The 15,446-nt window shown below is 41.2% G+C and overlaps 1 protein-coding gene across 1 annotated transcript; it reads left to right on the forward strand.

The window, feature by feature from the left end:
* Positions 1-5,376: 5,376 nt before the first annotated feature.
* LOC138906074 (uncharacterized) lies at positions 5,377-8,150 on the forward strand. Its single transcript, XM_070194596.1, has 3 exons — positions 5,377-5,435; positions 6,728-6,894; positions 7,720-8,150. The coding sequence occupies exons 1-3, from the start codon at positions 5,377-5,379 to the stop codon at positions 8,148-8,150; spliced, it is 657 nt and encodes a 218-aa protein (XP_070050697.1).
* The last annotated feature ends 7,296 nt before the right edge of the window (positions 8,151-15,446 follow it).

Raw genomic sequence — 15,446 nt, forward strand, 5'->3', positions numbered from 1 at the left:
AAAAGGGTGTCATCAGAATGAGGATTAAAGAGATAGCTGATTATGTTGTAATGAAATGCCATGAATGTGAAGACATGACCAAGTCTATGTTTTTTGCTTCTGTAATGACATTCGTTCGACAGGTGATGGTTGACCTAGACCACCTTCAAGAAGATATTGCCCGTAGGCCCGTGCGGAGACCGGCTGATGTCCCATAAGCCCCCGGAGTACCAGTGGAGGCTCTTATGTACTTTTGATTTTTTTTAGTTAGTTTTTGAGTCTGTATTTTACTTTCCTCGAGTTTTGTTCATCCTTATCAAGGTTGCTTATTGCTTTATTTCGAGTCTGTAGATTTTTCTTTTGTAGTCATCACTACTTTTAAGTCCTTGTAATAGAAAATCCAATAAATGTCTTTTATTAATGAAATATTAAAAAAAACAAATCATTTCGCATTTATTTCCCTGAACTACATAATGATCTGATTCATGCGGCGTCATGATACGTAGGCAATCCCCATAGGATTCGATCATAGTCTTAAAAGAAAATAGAGAAAAGAAAAAAAAAGAGAGAGGAAAATAAAAAAGGAGGGAAGAAAGAAAAGAGGGGCCAAACAAAAGGAAAAAAGAGAATGAGAATTAAAAGAGCGAAACACAGCAAAAGGAGAGAGGAAAAATCAGGATTCGAAATTTGGGAAAAGAGCCGGGATGAAACACATAAGCCGTCGTAAAGCATTTAGAAACGTTTAACTGCTCAGGTGCATTGCATCTCCAATATGCGATTCCCTATCTGTTAAATACTTCAAAACTGACCAAGTTATTGTGTGTGCACAAAAAGATAGGTTCTGTTTAGGTGGTTAGTTTGTTGGCATCCTGGCAAGTCACTCCTATAATACTATATAAAAGCGCAAGGCAGTTATGACTAGCAAAGAGTCGGACACGGGTGTTGTCGACCCGCCGAGGGAGATTTTAGAATCGGAGTCTGAATTGAAAGAGGAGGTCCACAGGTTGAAGCATCAAATGGCTGAAATGTATCAAGCCTGGATCAGGGGCATCCTCCACCTTCATTTCCCGCTAACTACACAGAAAATCCTGCTTTCATCCCACCACTGACACAAGCCCAGAATCCCACTACTGTTGATCTTTCCCCTCAGCATGCACCGGGTTTTACCCCTTTCCACCACTACCCCGGCACCTCGTCCCAAACTTTCCATGCTCCACCAGCCAAAACAATCGCATACCCGGCTCTGACATCTGCTCCTATTTTCGTAGCCCCTCCGTGAGCTACCATCCATCGATCTTCTAGTAAACCGGCATTCCAAGCTTCAGATACCCAATATTATGCTCCGGAACCAACTTTCAAAGTCACGGATCCTTATTCCTACACCCCTCACTTTGAACCTCCTGTTGAAACTGAGAAACCATCTCGGAACGTGGAGCAGGATGAGATATTCAGGAAAGTGAAGAGTCTAGAGCAATCTTTGAAGAATATGCAAGGGATAGGAAGCCAAGTAAGTGTGGCTTACAAGGATTTATGCTTATTCCCTGATGTCCAACTGCCCGCTGGGTTCAAGATGCCCAAGTTTGACCTGTACGATGGACATGGAGATCACGTGGCCCATTTGAGAGGCTTTTGCAGCAAGATGAGAGGCGCTGGTGGGAAGGACGAATTTTTAATGGCGTATTTTAGTCAGAGTCTGAGTGGGGCGGCTTTGGAATGGTACACCCGCCAAGACGCTAGCAGGTGGTACACATGGGACGACTTGGCTCAGGCCTTTGCTCGGCACTTTCAGTACAATATAGACATTGTCCCGGATCACCTATCTTTGACCAAGGTAGAGAAGAAGCCTAGTGAGAGCTTTAGGGAATATGGTTTCAGATGGAGAGAACAAGCTGCACGGGTCAATCCTCCAATCGAAGAAGATGAGATAGTTGAGTACTTTCTTCAAGCCTTAGAACCTACTTACTTTGGCCATTTGATCTCAGCCATAGGTAAGTCCTTCAACGATGTGGTAAAGATGGGAGGAATGGTGGAAGAGGGACTTAAGTCAAGCAAGATAATGAGCTACTCCGCCATAAAAGCAACCACACAGGCAATTCAAAGTGGCACCGGAAGCCTGTTAGGCAAAAAGAAGAAAGATGATGTCGCTATGTTTGTCTCTGGATCAAGGCGTGGCCCAAAGGGTTCGCTTCACCAGTACATCCAACCTCGACCCCAACCTCAAGCCTACACCCAAGCTCCATATAATCCATCCCAACATTATTTTCCACCATAAGACCCTCAATATTCAGTCAGACCACCCCAATACCATGTTCACCATGCACAGTCATATACACAACCCCCTCCTTACCCGCAATGGCGTGCTCCAACTCCACAAAATCCTTATCCACCCCCACCCCCACAACCATACCGAAACCCTACTATTCCAAGCTTTCGATCGAGGCTGGATTATAGAAATGAGAGGCAGCAGCGGAAAGAAACCTTCACCCCTCTTGGAGAGTCGTATACCAGTTTGTTTCAAAGGTTGAGGCAGTTGGACGTTTTGAGGCCGATTGAGCCAAAGACACCAAATCCACCTCCAAGGAACCTTGATTATTCCCTCAGATGCGCATATTGTTCTGATGCCCCAGGGCACGACACAGAGAAGTGTTGGCATTTGAAGAGGGCGATCCAAGAGCTTATTGATACAAATCAAATTGTGGTCTAGAACCCGAAGGCACCAAACATCAACCAAAATCCTTTGCCGGCCCATGCAGAGACACATATGATTGAGATAGTTCATAAGGATGGGGAGCCCAAGAATTCTTCCAAGTCTGTCATAATGATCCGGGCTAGCAAAAGTAATCCAGTTAAAGCTCCAGTTTCTGCAAAAGCAATGCCGTTGACAGTTGAAGGGGTGTCGGAGAAGCTAAGCACGCTCAACGTAAAGCCATCTGTATTGGTTGTGAAAGGGCCTCCGATTGATGTTGAAGCGAACCAGGAAAAGCAAAAAGTGGTTGTGCCAGGGGTCATGGGCAAGCCTGTCATAATCATGGAAGGGGCTCGTATTACCCCCGTTATTATTAAGCCAGTGACCCAATCACCAATGGTTGACACAAAGGTCGTCCCGTGGAATTACAAATAGGTGATAGTAACATATAAAGGGAAAGAAGTAGAGGAAGAAGTCAATGAAATCGGAGGACTGACTCGTTCTGGGAGATGTTTTACCCCAGAAGAACTGAGGAAAGCCAAGCCATTCAAGGATGGCCACATCCCAGTAAAAAAGTCGGTCACCGAAGAAGAGGCTGAAGAGTTCCTGAAAAAGATGAAAATGCAAGACTATTCCATTATAGAGCAATTAAGGAAAACACCAGCTCAGATCTCTCTTTTGTCTTTGCTGATACATTCAGATGAACACCGCAAAGCCCTGATGAAGATTTTGAATAAGGCCCATGTTCCTGATAAGATCACAGTGAACCACTTGGAAAAGATTGCTAACAAGATTTTCGAAGCAAACATGATCACTTTCTCAGATGATGAACTTCCTATGGAGGGTACAGAACACAACCGAGCTCTTTATCTCACAGTGAAGTGCGAGGATTCTGTTGTCTCAAGGGTACTGGTTGATAACGGTTCTAGTGCAAATATTTGCCCTCTGTCCACTTTGCAAAAGTTGAAGATCGGCACTGAAAGGATCCACATGAACAATGTATGTGTTCGAGGCTTTGATGGAGGAGGGAAAGATTCTGTCGGTGATATAATGCTCGAATTGTCAATAGGGCCAGTTGAGTTCACTATGGAGTTCCAAGTGCTAGATGTGGCTGTCTCCTACAACTTGTTGTTGGGCAGGCCATGGATACATGCTCCCAAGGCAATCCCGTCTTCTCTGCATCAAATGGTAAAATTCGAATGGGACAGGCAGGAAATAGTTATGCACGGTGATGAGAAGTTATCCGCTTACAATGACACAATTGTTCCATTTATTGAAGTTCAAGATGATAAAGGGCCTTGGGTGTACCAAACATTTGAAACAGTGTCTGTCGAGAAGATTCCTGAAGGAGAATGCATTCCAGGTCCAAAGCTACCCTCCGCGTCCGTCATGGTAGCAAATGAAATGTTAAAGAATGGTTTTGTGCCGGGCAAAGGCCTGGGTTCGTCTCTGCAGGGTATTGCACATCCGGTGTGTCCACGTGAAAGTTTTGGTACATTTGGTTTGGGATTCACACTCACAGGGAAGGACATGAAAAAGGCTAAAAATTTGAAAAGAAAGGCATGGTCACTTCCTAAGCCTGTTCCACATATCTCCAAGTCTTTTGTCAAGCCAGGGGTCGCAAAACCCCCAATATCAGCGGTCCCAAAACCTGTGGTCGACTTTGATGAAGAGCTGATCAAGAGGTTCCAGAGTTTGTTTGATGAGGTTAACATGATGGAAATCGGGGAAGGTTCCAGTAATGCCGATGTGCAGCTCGTTGGGCCAAATGTGAAGCTTAGCAATTGGAAAGCTACTCCTCTCCCCACCCGGAAGGAGTTTTGGTAGTTTGCTTTGTTTTCCTTTCTGTTATCTGGGTTATTCCAGGGTTGTAATCCAGATTTTTTATTTTTTGCTTGTTTTGATGTACAAACCCTTCTATCCTTTATTTTCAATGAAATACAATTTCCCATTTTCCATTATTCCTGATAGAGTTTCATTTTTGTTTTGTTTCTTTTTTCTGTACAATTCTTTTTATGCTTGTTTCAATGACATGACATGCATGAGGAATTTTCAGCCAAATCTTAAAAGCCAATCTAATTTCGAAACAACAATCCAAGAAGTAGAGTGTGATGATGAAACAGAATATGATGAAGAAGCAGCATTTTAGGAAATCAGTAGAGAACTAAATCACTTTGAAGAAAAACCCAAGCCTAATTTGAATGAAACTGAAGCAATCAATTTAGGAGATCAAGATAATCTCGGGGAAACCAAGATAAGTGTGCATCTGGAACCACAAATCAAGGAAGAAATAATCAAAGCACTGTTTGAATATAAAGATGTTTTTGCATGGTCGTATGACGACATACCGGGTTTGAGCACTGATTTGGTAGTTCATAAATTGCCAACTGATCTGGCATTCCCTCCAGTCAAGCAAAAGTTAAGGAAGTTTAAGACTGACATGAGTGTGAAGATCAAAGAAGAAATCACAAAGTAGCTTGACGCAAAGGTCATTCGGGTCACTCGATATCCCACTTGGTTAGCTAATGTCATGCTAGTACCAAAGAAGGATGGTAAGACCAGGGTCTGTGTTGATTATCGTGATCTCAATAAGGCAAGTCCAAAAGATAACTTTCCATTGCCGAACATCCATATTCTGATCGACAATTATGCCAAGCACGAGATTGGGTCTTTTGTGGATTGCTACGAAGGATATCACCAGATCTTGATGGATGAGGAAGATGCAGAAAAAACAGCATTCATCACACCATGGGGGACATACTGCTACCAGGTAATGCCATTTGGTTTGAAGAATGCCGGGGCAACTTACATGAGGGCAATGACTACCATATTTCATGACATGATACACAAGGAAATTGAGTTTTATGTAGATGATGTGATCATAAAGTCAAAGAAGCAGTCCGACCATGTTGGAGACTTGAGAAAGTTTTTCCAAAGGCTCTGCAGGTACAACCTCAAGCTCAATCCGGCAAAATGTGCATTTGGTGTCCCGTCCGGGAAACTGTTGGGATTCATAGTCAGTCGATGCGGTATTGAGTTGGACCCATCAAATATCAAAGCCATCCAAGAATTACCACCGCCAAAGAACAAAACCGAGGTAATGAGCCTTCTTGGAAGGTTAAACTACATCAGCAGGTTTATTGCTCAACTCACGACAACTTGTGAGCCCATCTTTAAGTTGCTGAAGAAGAATGCTGCGGTTAAGTGGACTGATGAGTGTCAGGAAGCATTTGATAAGATCAAGAGTTACCTGTCAAACCCACCTGTGCTGGTCCCGCCAGAACCTGGGAGACCTTTAATTCTCTATTTGACGGTATTGGATAATTCTTTCGGTTGTGTGTTGGGTCAACACGACATCACGGGCAAGAAAGAGCGAGCCATTTATTATCTCAGCAAGAAGTTCACTCCTTATGAGGTTAAGTATATTCTTCTTGAAAGGACATGTTGCGCCCTGACTTGGGTGGCACAAAAGTTGAAGCATTATCTGTCATCCTACACTACTTACCTCATTTCTCGCATGGATCCTCTAAAGTATATCTTTCAGAAGCCTATGCCCACAGGAAGATTGGCAAAGTGGCAGATTTTACTCACAGAGTTTGACATCATCTATGTGACTCGGACCGCGATGAAAGCCCAAGCCCTGGCCGATCACTTGGCCGAGAATCCGGTGGATGAAGAATATGAGCCACTGAAGACTTATTTTCCTGATGAAGAAGTGATGTATGTTGACGAGGGTGATCATAATGAAAAGACAGGTTGGAAACTCTTCTTTGATGGAGCTGCTAATATGAAAGGTGTCGGAATAGGGGCTGTACACATTTCTGAAACAAGGCATCACTACCCCGTAACAGCTCAGCTTCGATTTTATTGCACTAACAACATGGCTGAATACGAGGCATGCAATCTGGGTTTGAGGCTAGCTATAGACATGGGAGTTCAAGAAATATTGGTTTTGGGAGATTCAGATTTGTTGGTTCACCAGATTCAGGGAGAATGGGAGACTCGAGATTTGAAGCTCATACCGTATCGACAATGTCTGCATGATCTTCGTCAATGATTCAGGTCGGTAGAATTCAGGCATATTCCCAGGATTCACAATGAGATTGTCGATGCCTTGGCTACTCTGGCGTCAATGCTACACCATCCGGATAAGACTTATGTCGACCCTCTGCATATCCAAATCCGTGATCAACATGCCTACTGCATTGTGGTTGAGGAGGAACCTGATGGTGAGCCTTGGTTCCATGATGTCAAGGAATACATCAAATCGGGGGTATATCCGATACATGCCACAGGTGATCAAAAGAGAACCATTCGATGCCTGGCTAGTGGATTTTTCTTAAGTGGGGGAATATTGTACAAGAGAACTCCAGATCTAGGATTACTAAGGTGCATAGATGCTAAACAAGCTTCGACTATCATGGCCGAAGTGCATTCCGGAGTTTGCGGTCCGCATATGAGTGGGTATGTCCTAGCAAAGAAGATTCTTCGAGCAGGTTATTATTGGCTCACCATGGAACGAGATTGCATCAGCTTCGTTTGCAAATGTCATCAATGCCAGGTGCACGGTGATTTGATTCATTCCCCGCCATCTGAGTTGCACACAATGTCTGCACCTTGGCCCTTCGTTGTTTGGGGCATGGATGTCATTGGAACAATTGAGCCGGCAGTGTCAAACAGGCATAGGTTTATTCTGGTGGCCATTGATTACTTTACTAAGTGGGTCGAAGCTGTAACTTTCAAGTCCGTGACCAAGAAGGCGGTGGTAGATTTTGTTCATTCAAACATCATTTGCCGGTTCGGAATTCCCAAGGTAATCATCACAGATAATGCTGCTAACCCCAACAGTCATTTGATGAAAGAGGTATGCCAACAGTTCAAGATTATGCATCGAAACTCCACTCCGTATCGTCCTAAGGCAAACAGAGCTGTTGAGGCTGCTAACAAGAACATAAAGAAGATACTTCGTAAGATGGTGCAAGGTTCCAAGCAATGGCATGAAAAGTTACCTTTTGCTTTACTGGGTTATCGCACTACTGTTCGCACTTCAATAGGTGCAACTCCCTATTTGCTGGTATATGGAACCGAGGCAGTTATACCTGCGGAAGTTGAGATTCCATCCTTGCGGATCGTTGCCGAAGCTGAAATTGATGATGATGAGTGGGCCAAGATCCGGCTAGAGCAATTGAGTTTGATTGATGAAAAACAATTGGCAGCAGTAAGTCACGGTCAATTGTATCAGAAAAAAATAGCAAGAGCATACAACAAGAAGGTGCATCCCCAGAAATTTGAGGTGGGTCAGCTGGTGTTGAAACGCATCCTTCCACATCAGGCTGAAGCTAAAGGCAAGTTCGCCCCAAACTGGAAGGGGCCGTTCGTTGTGACAAAGGTGTTTCCCAATGGTGCTTTGTATTTAACAGACATAGAAGGTAAATGTATGGATATGGCTATCAATTCTGATGCAGTCAAGAGATATTATGTATGATTTCTTTGCTTATCTTCAATCGCATTTTGTACTAGGCATGTTCAAATTTGGAATGACGAAGGTATTTTATTCTGCTATCCCAAACACTTTTATCATTTGTTACCCCTTTTTGAGCCTTCTTTATTTTCTTTCATACCCCTCTTTTGGAATCAGAAGCAGAGTTAGAAATATAAAAGAAAAGAAAAAAAAAGAAAAAAAAGGAAAAAAAAAAGGAAAAAGAGAAGGAAAAGAGAAAAGCAAAGAAAAGAGAAAAGAAAGGAGAAAAAGAAAAGCAAGGTAACAAAAACAAAACTCTTATGTTTGAACTACGTTTGACCTGATTCCTTTTAAGGATACGTAGGCAGCCTTACACAGTTCGGTCCCATCAAAATAAAAATTTAAAATTCCCCAGATTCGAAGAAACTGGGCAGAAGTTTTAGTTTTGTAAAAGGATCTGATTCCAAAAGTTGTAATTTTGAACCCCTTCATCTTAAATTATTTTGAGCCTGCATGGCACCCTTTCTTTCTAACCCTGTCCAAAACCTACACTACAGTCCAAAGAAAGAACTTCTGATCAACTTTGAGGATGCCAAGTCAAGTGAGATGGAGGTATTATTTACATCATGGGTAGCACCTTTGTTCATGGGCACAAGGAAAAGTGAATAAATGAGAGAGTCTTATTGGTGAAAACCCTCACGGGCACCATAGGGCGATGGTGAGTCGAGAGAAAATTCAAATGAGAGAGTCTTATTGGTGAAAACCCTTACAGGCACTGTAAGGCGAAAATGAGTTAAGAGAGGAGCAAATGAGAGAGGTTTGCTGGTGAAAACCCCTCGGGGCATTACAAGCCGAATGAGGTTCATGACTTTACAGAGAAATTGAATTATGGAAAACCCGGTTTTGAAGTATGAAGACATGGCATGAACTGAAATGTGATTAGTTGGATGGATTAGGCTGATCAGTCCGAAATGCATGTCATGATCATTGGAGCCAGTTGCTTCATTTAGATAAGTCTCTTTTCCATTTTTCTTCAAATAGTCATCTCTGTTTTTTCTTTTTATTCCTAATTCTCGAAGTCACTTCGCTTCGTTTCTTTTGGGTCTATTTTTCTAAGTCTCTGTCAAATTAGTCTTTTGTTAAGAAAGCAAGAAAGGACTTCAAAGCTCATTACCAGCTTTTTATTTGCACCAAGCGAAATTCGGCCAGGCACATCACAAGGGAAAAGATTAAGAATGAGCAATGCGGTGGTAACTGAAGTTCGGGTGGTCAAGTGATTCGTGAATTTGTAGGAAATGCAAAGGTTCAACAGTTGTCAGCATGAAAGTGCCATATGACGAGTTGAGTGTAAGGGATTCAAGTCATTCAGAGGTTTTGTGGTCGAGGTCCTATTAAAAGGTCAAACAATTCTTTGTAGCCTGAAGCATCTAATCAGAATGAAGCGGGATAGTGGCAGAAGCAGACACTTTCAGCAAGGATGCCACAAACTAACTGCCGCGTTTTCAAACTGACAAAATTTTTTTTGTTTTAAGCAGGGGCAAGAAATCTTTTTCGCTTTGCCAGGAAATCCCCATGAGGAAAGCATGTACCAGATAAGTTCAGTCTTAAGTTTTCAGGACCCTCCTGGATAATGGGATCTAGTTTTAAGTTTTCAGGACCCTCCTAGATAATGGGATGCAACTAACAATCAATGAATGTTCCTGGTACAAACTGGGGCAGAAAATTTTCTTTGTTTTGTCTGTGTTGTTGTGATAGCAGGCGCCCACCTGGAGAACGAGGGAATTTATTTCAAGTTTTAAGTCATCAGGCGCCCACCTGGAGAACGAGGGAATTTATTTCAGTTTTAAGTCAAAATCAGGTGCCCACCTGGAGAACGAGGGAATTCATTTCAGTTTTAAGTCATCAGGCGCCCACCTGGAGAACGAGGGAATTCATTTTAGCTTTAAGTCAAAATCAGGCGCCCACCTGGAGAACGAGGGAATTCATTTCGAGGCACCCACCTGGAGAACGAGGGAATTCATTTCAGTTTTAAGTCATCAGGCGCCCACCTGGAGAACGAGGGCATTTATTTTAGCTTTAAGTCAAAATTAGGCGCCCACCTGGAGAACGAGGGAATTCATTTTAGCTTTAAGTCATCATGCGCTCACCTGGAGAACGAGGGAATTCATTTTAGCTTTAAGTCAAAATCAGGCGCCCACCTGGAGAACAAGGGAATTTATTTCAAGTTTTAAGTCATCAGGCGCCTACCTGGAGAACGAGGGAATTCATTTTAGCTTTAAGTCAAAATCAGGCGTCCACCCGGAGACGAGGGAATTTATTTTAAGTTTTAAGTCATCAGACGCCCACCCGGAGAACGAGGGAATTCATTTCAGTTTTAAGTCAAAATCAGGCGCCCACCTGGAGAACGAGGGAATTTATTTCAAGTTTTAAGTCATCAGGCGCCCACCTGGAGAACGAGGGAATTTATTTCAGGTTTTAAGTCATCAGGCACCCACCTTGAGAACGAGGAAATTCATTTCAGTTTAAATCAAAATCAGGCACCCACCTGGAGAACGAGGGAATTTATTTCAAGTTTTAAGTCATCAGGAGCCCACCTGGAGAACGAGGGAATTCATTTCAGTTTTAAGTCATCAGGCACCTACCTGGAGAATGAGGGAATTCGTTTAAAATTTCAAGTCAGTTGCAGGCGCCCACCTGAAGAACGAGGAAAGTCATTTCAAATTTCAATTCAAGTTAGAAGTACAGAAGGTCGCCTTAAGAATGCGAGCTGGCAGTCTGAGATGACCAAAGGAAGAAGTCTCAATCCAGAATAAAAGAAAAAAAAAAGTGAATTCAAAATGTAGAAGCAGATGAAAAGATATGGGTTGCTCAAGACATGACTGAAGTCGCAAGCTTTGCATGCCCCGTCTTGATCCGAAGAAGCTAAAGAGATGAATCTGCACCTGCAGCTAGCAAGCATGAAGGTTCAAATCAAAAGTCTGCATGAAGAACCATTCAAGACTCAAGATCAAGCTTCAGAAGACTTATAGATAGGAATCTTGTAACTCATAGCTGACAGGCTTAGTTAGTCTTTTTCATTTTTGATTTTGATATAATAACAGGATCGCGGACTGGAACCTCGACGGAACGGTATCTCACTCGACTCTCTGATCCTCTCCACACACTCCATCACTTCTGAACTACACGTGGCCTGATTCCTTTATAGCCAAGGATATGTAGGCAGCTCCGATACCAGGGTTCGGTCACAATCTTTTTGAATAAGCGTCGAGTCAGAAATCAATTACGTCGCTTACTTGTTTCTTTGCTCAAAAACACTTTGTGTTTCCAAGCAAAGAGGGGTAGCTGTAAGCACGTAATTTTTGACCCACACATTAGAATTACCTTTAATAGTCCTAGTATTTTTTAGAATATTTATTTGAGTTTATTTCTATAGGATTTCACTTTATTATTAATTTTAATTCTATTTTTTAAAGCACAAAAATTGAAAAAATACAAAAATAGTTTCATTTTCTCTATTTAATTTAGGTATTAGGTATTTTTAGAAAGATATTATTTTTATTATTATTTGAAAATACCAAAAAATAATTTTGTATTAATTAGTATATTTTGATAGTATTAGTATTTTTATTTTTATTTTTTGCTCAATGAGTAAGAATTGAATTTGGGCCAATTGGGAGCTCATTTTCGTATATTGGTGGCCCAGCAAGGCAAATGCCTATTCTTCCCAATCCCTTTTAGCCCAAACCCTTTTCTCACCCATCATACCCCTCCCTTAATCATAGCCATTGATCTACTTTCATCCAAAGGCCAATACTCACTCCCCACTACTATATAAAAACCAAATTAACACTCAAAAACCCTAAGCTAATTCCCCCACTTCAGCGGCAAGAGGAAAAAAAAACAAAGACGCAAAAACAGAGGAGGGAGATCTGAAAAACGAAGGGAACAAAAATAACAAAAAAGAGAAAGAAACGAAGAAGGAGAGAAAGAGAAAGCTTTCCCCCAACAAAGCTGGATTCGACTCCATCTTCTTCACGTCCTTTCCTTCATTGAACACCATTTTTATAGCCATGTAAAGCTCCTCTCTCTTTACCCAAACCCAGCTACAAAAACAACCTAAAACCACCATGAATGAGCCTTGAAACTCCATAAAAACCAGCAAAAAAGAGATTCATTTTTCCAGCAAAATAGCCGTCCAAACAGCCATGAAAGCAGCCCCTTTTCTTCATTAAAACTCCACTGTTTCAGCCCGACGACCAACTGCTAAACCATCCAAAAACAGTCACCAAATCATCGCCCAAGCCCATCCCAGAACCTCTCGCACAAACACATCCAGAGGTTCTCAAAACAATAAGGTCTTCCGTCGAGTTTTATCGTCGAGAAAGCTCCTATTCGGGATCTTTTCCAGTGAGGTTCTCGTTCATCCGCGATCCAGATCCGTCGAGGCTGTTTGAACTCCGTCTGACGACCTGTCTGCCTTCAAGTTGTAGCCGGCACCATCCTTCAGTAATTCGAACTTGGAGATTTTTATGTCAATAAAGTGAAAAGTTAATTCCAAAAAGGTCCGTCTTGTTCTTCTTTAACAACTCGTCTACTGATTTCCACGATGCTTCTTATGTCAATATTTTAGTTATTTTATTTTGATTTATAATGTGTTGTCCTAATTGATATGTTTATCCATGTTAGAAAAATTATTTTTTTCTTAATTATTGTTTTGAGAACAGTATCTCTCATGGTGGCCAGATGTAATTAGTTAAGTGGGCTTACGTCATTACTATTATTTGTTTCATTAGTATTTTTGTCGTTTTGGTTTTCTCATTAGATTTATCTTAGGAGCTATAAAATAATGATATAAAGGAACTAAGATCAGATGATTACTTTCAAAGATTTTCTTAAAGTTTAACGGGCAACTTTGGGGCTGGATTCAATTCACTAGACTTTAAGTGCACAACCCATTATCCTGGTTTTGGATTGATTTTTATCATGATACTTTTAATAGAATTGGGTCAAATGAACCTTGCTAGACCATGTCTTTTTTTAGGATAACGCTAGCCCACTTCTTCCATAATAGATAAATGCCTTGTAATTTCAAAGATTGAGTAGTAAGTTATAAAGTTTTTTAAGTGTAAATAACTTGTCAATACTCTAAGTAAATAAAATATTTCTTGACTTCCAAAAAACTCCATTTCCATAATATGTGCCTCTGCAATAATCTCAAAGTTTAGATCTTAGGAAAATAATTTAAATACGCCAGTTTGCTTTACGCGCGATTAATAAATCATCGTGATCATGGGTACGGTTCCCGTGGCATGGTCACGATACATGAATCCCAACTCAAGTGCGCGTTTCACGCGACTTGACCGTAACTTCAAATGATAATAAAAATAAGCATGTCGTCAATTGCGGGTGCATTTCATGTGGCGCGGTTTGCGACATGTGCCAAAACAACAAGTGTACGATATCGTGACTTGTTCCAGAAATAATTTCATAAATAATTAAAAGCATTTTAGAAGATAAAAATGCACACTAGGTTTTAAAACATGTATTAAATTAGATAATTAGGCCAATTATTAATAGTTGAGCGACCGTGCTAAAACTACGGAACTCGGGAGTGCCTCACACCTTCTCCCGGGTTAACAGAATTCCTTTCCCGGTCTTCTGTGTTCGCAGACCATAAATAGAGTCAAATTTTCTTGATTTGAGATTTAAAATAAACCGGTGACTTGGAACACCATAACTTATTTCAAGTGGCGACTCTGATCAAATAAATAATCCCATTTCGAATAATGTCACTTTAATTGAAAAAACTCTCCTATCCCTTATCCTTTCGGGAAAAAGGAGGTATAACACATATGGACTCGTGTCTGGATGGGGTCACGCATTGCAGTGGAATTATGTTAAGATATGATCCTTGTGTTAGATTCATGTGTCTTGGTTCTACTATGTATGATGGCTTTGTAGCATTGCGGTTGTGGTGGTACTTGTTGAACTTGTAGGATGGTTCTCTCGTTTGAGTCATTTTCCATGATTGAGTACATTTGGGTTATTGCTTATTGGTGCACGGATTGCGTGGGTTGTGATTTTAGATTATATTGATGTGGCATATCACTAGAGTGGTTGTGTGATGAGATGAGATCATCGGGCCTAGTATGGGTGCTATCAGATTTGTTTACGGTATATTTGGAAGGATAATGTCGTTGATCTGCTTAGAATTGGCTATAGTTCCTGTCGAATGAGAGGGAGCTCCATGATTTGTTCATCTGATAAGGGGTTATGAGTTTCTGTATGTTTCTTCCGTCATTGGCAGTGTACGAAGGTTTTAGAATGAGGTTTTGTTTGATACGAGGTCTATTATCGGTACCGGATTTTCTTCGAGCAGTTATTATGGTCGGAATTTTTGTTTTGAGCATTTGAGTTATGTGGTATATCATGTGATTTCATCTTGGGTTATGATTGTGACTTAATACAGCTTGTTCATACTTATACAGTGTGTAGGTGCGAGATTCAGATCTTATAAGAACTTTCAGATGTTGGAAATTGGATTTTGTGGTTTACAAGTTATGGTTGACGTAATGATCTTCAATTATGTTATGTTGTCAGGCCTATATGGGATAGGGTGATGTGGGATCACCCCCGGGTATGTGCATGGTAAGGTTACACGGCGGTTTGATGGCGTTGGAACAACTCTCAGCACGTTCGAGGACGAACATATGTTTAAGTGGGGGAGGATGTAACGACCCAACCGGTCGTTTCGAGCATTTGCATTTCGCTCGGTAGTTTGAGGGCATGAGTAGCTCCGTATGATGTATTATGACTTATGTGAATCGTCGGTTTTGTTTTTCAGATTATTCGGAATCGATTTGGAAGAATGAACTTCATGATTGAAGCTTTAAGTTGGAAAAGTTGGTCAAGTTTTACTTTTGTGTATTTGACCCCGAATCAGAGTTTTGATGGTTTCGTTAGGCCCGGATGGTGATTTTGGACTTGGGTGTATGCCCGAATTTGCATTTGGATATTTCTAGAAGGTTCTAGTGTTAATTGGCAAAAGTTAGCAATTTGGAGTTTTGGAATGTTCATAAGTTTGACCGGAAGTTGAATTTGGTGATATCGGGTTCGGATTTTTGTTCCGTGAGTTGAAATAGCTTCGTTATATCATTTGAAACTTGTGTGCAAAATTTGAGGTCATTCCGAGTTGATTTGATATGGTTCGTTACGAGTTTTGGAAGTTGAAAGTTCAAAAGTTTATTAAGTTTGATTTGAGGTACGATTCGTGGTTTTTATATTGTTTGATGTGATTTGAAACTTCGAAAAAGTGTATCG

Source organism: Nicotiana tomentosiformis, chromosome 2, assembly GCF_000390325.3.
Source record: "Nicotiana tomentosiformis chromosome 2, ASM39032v3, whole genome shotgun sequence".
NCBI classification, from domain to species: domain Eukaryota; kingdom Viridiplantae; phylum Streptophyta; class Magnoliopsida; order Solanales; family Solanaceae; genus Nicotiana; species Nicotiana tomentosiformis.